This window comes from Pantherophis guttatus, chromosome 14 (assembly GCF_059756535.1).
Source record: "Pantherophis guttatus breed Tessera chromosome 14, ASM5975653v1, whole genome shotgun sequence".
Classification (NCBI taxonomy): domain Eukaryota; kingdom Metazoa; phylum Chordata; class Lepidosauria; order Squamata; family Colubridae; genus Pantherophis; species Pantherophis guttatus.
The window spans coordinates 18,795,656-18,804,606 of NC_142076.1; the positions used below are offsets into that span (position 1 = coordinate 18,795,656).

Here is an 8,951-nt window from a genome sequence, read left to right on the forward strand (position 1 = left end):
GAACTGTTGTATATAAGTTTAGTAAATAAATAAATAAAGGCACCCTGTGTTTCCTAACCTCCTGCAGCTTTAACCGAATTGACATTCCGCCTTACGAGTCCTACGAGAAGCTTTACGAAAAGCTAGTGACCGCCGTGGAAGAGACCTGCGGCTTTGCGGTGGAGTGACCAGGCAACCAAAGGAAACCGATATTGCTAAAGCTCACGGACCACCAAATCAAAAAAAGCTGTAAGGAGAAGCTTGCTGTGAACTTCTTTTTTTGTCCAAAGTGTTGGGATTTGCTTGACAACTTAAGGGTGCAAAGGCTGTTTTTTTTCCCCCTTCCTTCGATGGCGTCGGCGAAGAGGGAGGCTTTTTATTTTTGGAGGTCCCCAAACATACTTTCTCCCTCTTGCGACGATAACCCTCCCTTTCCTTTCTTCATTTTCCAGGAAACAACAACAACAAAATAAAACACACACACACACACACACACACACACACACAACCCAGGCAGCCAGTTTCAGCGTTCGGTTTCGGTTACCCGCGATAATGATTCTGCTAGATTTGTAACACATATTGTGATAAGGTCTACGACCTGTGGTCTTTTTTTTATAGGAGATTCAAACTGTAGTTGAGTATCTTTGCCATCGGTTTGCCGAGGAGGTTTGGTCGGTAGGTGTCTGTGGATGTTTTGTCTTCGACGCAACCCCTGAGCCCTTGTAGAAATCCAGACGCTCTGGAGATAAATGAATAAAAGGAAAGGAAAAAAGATTGGCACTGGAATTCCCATTAGGACATTTCAAGGAAACCCCGTTTAAGGAACGCCGAGCAGAGCGGGCAGCTCCCGTAAGCATAGGAATACTGAGGATTATTATTCCTTGTCAGGAAGCTTCTTTTTTTCCCCCTTTTTTTCTGTGAATGAGATGACTTGGCTCTTAAGAGGAACAATTCAGGAGAATCAAGCCATCTTGAACGATGCGAGAGTTTCTTTTCTCCTTTTGCAGGGACTTTTTGCATAGGAGATAGATCCATTCTTTGGAATAATTGCCTGTTTTTTTCTTTTCGTCATCCCTGGCATCTGTTAAAGAGAAAGCAGGGCATGGCTCAGATTCTCAAGAGAAACCACACATTATTCTCCCTCTCCCTCTCCCTCTCCCTCTCCCTCTCTCTCTCTCTCTCTCTCTCTCTCCCTCTCCCTCTCCCTCCCTCTCCCTCCCTCCCTCCCTCTCTCTCTCTCTCTCTGTTTTCTGAAATGCTTTCATTGTGATGTGAAACGGCCGAAATTCTTTCCACAGGAAATAGCTCACAGCAAAGATAAACGGCATCCAGTTCCATTTCTGAACTCTGTGGAATATAGAACGGCTCTCGTGAAAAGAGTTCTAATCCAGGCCTCGGCCTATAGAAACTGAGTAACCCAAACAACTGTTTTCCAAGTTCTGTCTTTTTTCTTTTTACCCAGTCCCCCTGACACAATTTAGCCAATTTTCACAGTCCGATACCAATTTGTTTGCCCTCCAGGCAACTTGCAGGGCAAGGAAGAATCTGAATGGTAAGATTTCCCCCCCTGTCCAAACTGCTTCTTTTTAATTTGCACAAACGAAGAAGGCCGGTAATTGTTAACAAGATAACATTTCTCTGGGCCGGGGGAGGGGGGGGGGGTTGTCAGAAATTCCACTAATCATCAAGTGTAACCTTGACACTTTGTGAGAGTTTTCCTTCCTCTTCCTTTTGCAAAGAAGCATATTAACAAGGTGTCGAACTTCATAACGTGGGTCATGTTGGTGTGGGCTTTGTTTTTTGTTTGTTTCTTGTCTGTCAACGAGGATATTTCTATCGTCACTTAACACAACCAATTGAGAATAGCTTTAAACTGTGATAGGACAAACCAAAATCTAGAGAACTTGTCCAGATCCCCGGATTGTTTTTTTCTTCCTGTTTATTCAGTTGACTGTAACCCTCGGCGACGGAAAACTTAAGGATTCCACGTGAGAAAGCAAATCTACCTTTTGTGATATTTGCACCGTGTGGCAAAAACGATTGGGTTTTGTGGTTGACTTTTAACAACTGAACTCGCAATGTCCTTCCGGGGTTCGTTTGCACTTAAGAGGCCACTGAAATGCATTGCGGATTATCTGAGAGGGGATTAGATCAAGGAGGCTTTTTCAGATCTTGGAAGGATCTTAACAAACTTCTGGACAATAGAAATCTACCACCATCGCTGCTTTTCCAAGGGCTCTTGAAGATTATACTGTATATTTCGTGGGGATCATGATTGACCCTGCCACTGGAATTTAAGCCTCTAAAGAAATCATAAAGGTGTGAATTCTGCTCCCACTAAAATTATTTGCACAGTCTGTTTCCCAGTTATTAAACGGCGTTAAGTGTGGTAAGCAATTCTCCTCGAGCCACGCATTAAAATAGGCAGGCCACATAAGATCAGCAGAGATAACTTCCGTGGCATTTATAGGCTGAGTTCTTGTCTCATATCGTGGCGCCTTCGGCCACGTCCAAAAATCAAGGACTCGGGCGAACGGGTCAAACAACTTGAAACAATGCGAAAGGCAGCCTGCGGGGGTCTGCGTATAGTATAACTTTTGGACAGAGGCCGGCAAATCTGGCCACGTTGAAGATGCGTGGCCTTCGACTCCCGGAATTGGCTGTGGAATTCTGGGAGTCGAAGTCCACGCGTCTTAAAAAGTAGCCAAGATTGAAGACCCCCTCTCCCCCCGCCCTACAAGGAGGATCAGATGGCAGGGTGCAGAATGGACTCTTTCTGATGATAACTTGGAGGATGGGAAGAAAGTTCTCTAAATTTTGCTCAACCTCCAGTTGCCTTCTTCTAAAGTTATCACCGTTCATCAACTAAGAAAGCTGGTCCCTCCGTGAAGGTCTTCAGGCAAGATCAGAAAGCAGGCTAGGCGTGACTTGTTTCTGGCAAGGGCTTTGCCTTGTGCCCCAGGTGAGCCCGCCACCTAGCCGTCCCCCCATATCAAAGAAACTGTAAAAAAAAAATACGGACAGGTGGGCTTTTTTTAACCTCAGCTAGGCTTAAGGATCACTTCTGCTGAAAGCTTTTGGGACAGCTCAACGATTAGGACAAAAAACACCCCACCATCATGTAGGATGCTCTCTTCCATCGCGAGTATCGCGCAGGTCAGCAGAAGTCCTCCTTGAAAACTGCGAGTAAAGCTTACTTGAGGACGGAGCACAAAACTCCTCCTCCGGCCCGCAGTCTTCCCTCTGATAAGCATTTGCAGCTTTTTCCAGGAACCTGGAGTTTAGCTGTGACGCCACTTCAGCGGGAAAGGGAAAGGGCCAATTTCTCCTCAGATTATCTCATCCGGAGCCTCTTGAAGTGACCTTCAGCATCCCCCGTAGCCAGAAAAAAGCTGAGCCTGGTCCAGCGATGCAAATTTCCTTCCCCCCCACCCCCCCACTCTGCATTTTTGGTTGGTTGGTTTACTTGCCCCGAAATGCCTCATCTGCCTTGATGCGCTCCCAGGGATGCAGGAAATCAGCACTTGCTCAGTGTTAGGAATTGGAAAGGCGGGACTAGCTCCGAGTCAAAATTGGACCAACTTTCTGCTTGTTTAAAGTAGAGACGTCCAACCCCCGGCAACTTCGAAGCCCTGCGGACTTCAACTCCCAGAATTCCCCAGCCCAGCCATGCATGGGGATGGAATTCTGAAAGTTGGGAAGTCCACAGGTCTTCGAAGTTTTGCGGAGTTTGGACGTCGCTGCTTTAAAGGGATTGCTTGCTTTAACATTACTTCTCAGGCCTCAGCAATTTGTTATAAAATCCTCTCCCTTTCTCAACCACAACCCAGTATCTCTGCACTGTAGGGCACAGGAAGTTTTCCAGAAATGCATTTAAATCTCTTGTTTGTTTGGGTTTTTTTTTCTTTTTCTCCTTCAATAACTTTTTTTTTTTTTTTGTTATCCATTCTTTAACCACTTTATAATGTGTTTTTTAACTTATTCTTTTGTAATGTCTTGGGTTTTTAAATATTGCTGCTACCCTTGTTACTCTTCTCACCGTTTATATTGCAGATTTTATTTTGTAAAAAAAAAAAGTTGTACACTAATGTGTTTTTGTTTTTTGTTTTTTTCATTTTATGTCTAAATCAAAGTATTTAAAAGAAATGCTAGTTCTATTTAATGTGTTATGGAGCCGGCTGGAATAAACAGTGATTGTGTAGTAGGGTGGGGCCCGGGAAGGTCATGTCCATTTTTGTTACATATGCAATAAACTCTCACAACTTTAGTTTCGTGTCTTGATTTTTTTTTATTGTTACTATATGTTTTGAAAGACTGTGTTAAAATATACAGTGGGAAAATTAGCAAGTTTTCTCAGTTCAGGTTGAACAACTGAGGTTCAGCTGAGTTTACAATTAGGGGTAGTCCTCGACTTTTTATTACCATGAAGCCCAAAATTTCTCTTGCTATGTGAGAGTTGTTAAGCGAACCACGGCATTGTTAAATTAGTAACACGGTTATTAAGTGAATCATTTGACTTGGCTTGCCAGAAAGTTGCAAAAGGGAATCACATCACCTTGGGACACAGCAACGGTCCCAAGGATGAGCCTGTTGGCAAGCATCTGAATTTGGATCATGTGACTATGGGGATGTCGTGATCGTCATAGCGATGTATACAGTCCTAAGTCCCATTCATTGGTGCCTTTGAACAATCACTAAACCAGTGTTTCTCAACCTTGGTAGCTTGAAGATGGGTGGACTTCAACTCCCAGAATCCCCCAGCCAGCGCTGCAAGGTTGAGAAACACTGCACTAAACAAACTGTTGTAAATACCTGTACTAGGGAGGGCCCAATACCTGTACTAGGGAGGGCCTAACAGTTTGTGAACTGTGTCTTCTTATCACCACCTGTAAGGTAAAGGTTCCCCTCGCACATATGTGCTAGTCATTCTCTACTCTAGGGGACGGTGCTCATCTCCGTTTCAAAGCCGAAGAGCCAGCGCTGTCCGAAGTCGTCTCCGTGGTCATGTGGCCGGCATGACTCAACGCCAAAGGTGCACGGAACGCTCTTACCTTCCCACCAAAGGTGGTCCCTATTTTTCTCCTTGCATTTTTTACCTGCTTTCGAACTGCTAGGTTGGCAGAAGCTGGGACAAGTCACGGGAGCTCACCCCGTTACGCGGCACCAGGGATTCGAACCGCTGGACTGCCGACCTTTCGTCACCTTCTGTATGATCCTTTAATTGGGAATCCTATCCAGAGACGTCTTCCAATGCAGAATAAGAGCCCTACAGGTCCAATCCTCGTTTAGCAATTGTCTTCTTTAGCAACCATCGTGACGGTGATGAAAAAGGTAGCTTTAACAACCAATCCTCACCTTTATGATCTTTGGGTATCGTAGTTCTAATATACCGAACAGCCGTTTTGGGGTACCCCTGCTTCACGCATGCTAGCTAGCGGGTGTTTTTAAGGACAGTTTGTTCTAATTGACATGCAATGCCGGAAGGCATACATTAAAAACTACCCAATAATAACCCCTTCCTTCCAAACCTAAAAATACCATAAAACAATCTTTTTAAAAAATGAGTCAAGATGGGCACAAAATATCTTGATGCCGTACTCGGGCAAAACCCAGGGTTTTTTTAAAGAGTTTTCTGTAAAATCAGGGGCACCCAAATCTAGAGAAGATTGGGGTTCCATAGGGCAGCCCCTCGCACACAAGGCCCATCTCCTGGATCCAGTCAGAGGATACTCTTATAAGTGATGGGCCTTGGATCATGACCCCCCCCCTCCTACCTTCCTGATTGGACTCAAGCAATTGGAGACCACAGAGTGCCATAGATCGCTTTGTAGTTCATAACTAGCTTTCTTGACTTATGCCCAGAATCTTCCTGGCATCCAGTACGGTTGGCGAACATTGAGGGGTGCCCATAAATTCTTGGGGGGGGGGGGAAGGTTGCTATGTTCTAGACCAGCTGCAGCTTCCAAGTTGAGCAGTCCCATCCTAAGTCACATACTAGTCATCCGGATGAGTGAGGAAAGCAAGGATTTTGAGACTGCTCTAGGAATGGAGAAGCCAAGAAGGCGTCAACATTGCTCAACCCATCTACTGAAACCTGCCTTCCTGCAAAAAAAAAAAAAAAAAAAACCCCACCGGTATGATTTATGTCGATTGCTTCTTTTGTATCCTATGACTCTCGCGGAGTGTTGTACCTTACGATTTATGATGAATGGATCTTATGATTATCATTGTGATTTGTCACTTGGCTGCTTGTATGTACACCGAGAGCTTATGCGCATTCCTTGTCTGTCCGATCACACTTGGCCAATAAAGAATTCTAAAAAAAAAAACACATTCCTTCATATGTTGCCGAAACTGGCTACGCTTTTCAACCTCTCCCTGGGTTTTGTGAGAAGCAAAACTTCCAGGCCAGCCGAGCTGCTACTTCCTCCTTCCTCTGGTTGATCAAACATGGCCTTGTGACCAGTTTTAAACCTTAGCCTCTGGCAAAACAATAACCCGGCAAGCTGCTCAATTGGCCGGATTAATGTTGCCGCTGGGCCTGGAGTTGTTCCGTTACCTCCGGCTCCCACCTGCATACATGGGGTAAAAGGTAATACGTGAGCCATTTGAACAGGTCGCTGTTGTTGTTTTTTCTGTTTTTTTTTTTCCTCCCCTGTGGCCAAAGACTTGCAAACCTTCCAGGCTGAACACAATGGATGGCTTGTTTTGATAGGATGGAGAGATGGGTTGCTTCGAAGTAAAACATTCACTGCCAGCAAAAATGTCACGTGTTTTTCACCTAGGTACTCGATCCGTTTTCTGGAGGGACCCAATACATGATCCAAAACAGTCCAGTGTTTTCCAATCTTGACAACTAGAATAGAATAAGAGAGTCGGAAGGGACCTTGGAGGTCTTCTAGTCCAACCCCCTGCTTAGGCAGGAAACCCTCCACCACTTCAGACAAATGATTGTCCAACCTCTTCTTAAAAACTTCCAGTGTTGGAGCATTCACAACTTCTGGAGGCAAGTTGTTCCACTGGTTAATTGTTCTCACTGCCAGGAAATTTCTCCTTAGTTCTAGGTTGCTTCTCTCCTTGATGAGTTTCCACCCATTGCTTCTTGTCCTGCCCTCAGGGGCTTTGGAGAATAACTTGACTCCCTCTTCTTTTTAAGATGCACGGACTTCAACTCCCCACAATTCTCCAGCCAGCACTGTTGAATCAGATCGAGACAGGCGCCTGTCTGTGAATTTTCTCATTTTCCCAGAAGCAGCGAGTTTAATTTCAAATCATTTCCCTTCCAGAATTGCTCCAGTCAATGTTAGTTTTTGATCGTTGAGCTCCACCTCGTGGATAACATGTTAGGGAAAAATATATGTTATCATAAGTCGAAACGTTCATGGTAACCAAATGTAACTAACAAATGGAAGAGGAAAAAAAATCAGACACAGGAATACCCTTAAAATCACAATATTTACCTTTGTGGTTTTGTGTAAACAATTACTTTTACTGCTGTTTACAGTACAGTATTATCTAAAGGGAAACATGGGCAGGATGTAAAAATGATGTTTAGACTCTAGAAAGAGTGCAGAGAAGAGCAACAAAGACGAAGAACGATTGTGGGAACTGGGTATGTCTAGTTTAATGAAAAGAAGGACTAGGGGAGACATGATGGCAGTCTTCCAATATCTCAGGGGCTGCCCCAAAGAAGAGGGAGTCAAGCTATTCTCCAAAACACCTAAGGGCAGGACAAGAAGCAACAGATGGAAACTAATCAAGGAGAGAAGCAACTTAGAACTAAGGAGAAATTTCCTGACAGTGAGAAGAATTCATCAGTGGAACAAGTTGCCTCCAGAAGTTGTGGGTGCTCCAACACTGGAAGTTTTTAAGAAGAGGTTGGATAACCGTTTGTCTGAAGTGGTGGAGGGTTTCCTGCCTGAGCAGGGGGTTGGACTAGAAGACCTCCAAGGTCCCCTCCAACTCTGTTATTCTTTTCTATTTTGTAATTTTCTTTCCAAGGGACAGACCTTTTTGTTCATGGAATGGATTGCGATATTTATTCTTCCAAAGAAGCAGAAGGAAGCCAAGCCTAATATACTCCATTTTCTAATGGAATAAAATAGGAACATCTTCACTTTTTTTTTCTCGCCAGATGTTAATGATAAACAGTTCCCATAACTGACCAGGCTCATCCCTGGGAGGAGATCCCGTAAATAGGGGGGGAGGGGAGGGGAGGGGGGCAGCAGCAGCTTGAATGCTGAACGTCCTGGCAGTTTTAAAGAAGCATGGATAAGCCAAGTACTCCAGGCTTTTTCAGAACTTGGATGTTTTGAAGCTGCTATATAAAGTATCATCCCTAGCCATGGAAGTCTCTTTCTGTTAAAAAAAACAAAAACAAAATAAAATAATTGGCTGGCTGGCTGGAAGTTGAAGTCCTCACACTGTTAAGTTACCAAGCTTAGAAACACTGGTCTAGATAACATCCAGAAGCAGATTGGCTGGCTGGCTGGCTGGCTGGGGAATTCTGGGAGTAGAAGTCCACACATTGACTTCAACAGAGATGAAATCCAGATAGAGAAACAACCCCGAGTAGCCTTGGACTTAGAATAACTTTATTGCCACTTTAAACGTACACTAATCAGCATACATTAAAATGAAATTGCACACAGCTCTCTGAGGTTCACCACCTCCAACATACACTATATATAAACATGACAAAAATATAAATAAAATAGATAAGATGGATAGAGATAGAAGACACAGATACACGAAATGATAGATTAGATATTGTACATAGATTAGATAGAAGACACAGATAGATACACAAAACGATAGAAGTAGATTAGATATTGTAGATAGATACTGATAGAATAGAATAGAATAGAATAGAATAGAATAGAATAGAATAGAATAGAATTCTTTTATTGGCCAAGTGTGATTGGACACACAAGGAATTTGTCTTTGGTGCATACCCTCTCGAGTACATAAAA

The 8,951-nt window shown here is 43.8% G+C and overlaps 1 protein-coding gene across 2 annotated transcripts in view; it reads left to right on the forward strand.

Annotated features, from left to right (window-relative positions):
* SMURF1 (SMAD specific E3 ubiquitin protein ligase 1) overlaps nucleotides 1–4,246 on the forward strand; it is a 41,408-nt gene extending 37,162 nt beyond the window's left edge. For both annotated transcript variants that reach the window (XM_034436571.3, XM_034436572.3), the window contains exon 18: nucleotides 68–4,246. In XM_034436571.3, the coding sequence (XP_034292462.1) occupies nucleotides 68–167 (100 nt within the window). In that variant the 3' untranslated portion in view covers nucleotides 168–4,246. The remainder of the gene's footprint in view (nucleotides 1–67) is intronic.
* Nucleotides 4,247–8,951: the final 4,705 nt, after the last annotated feature.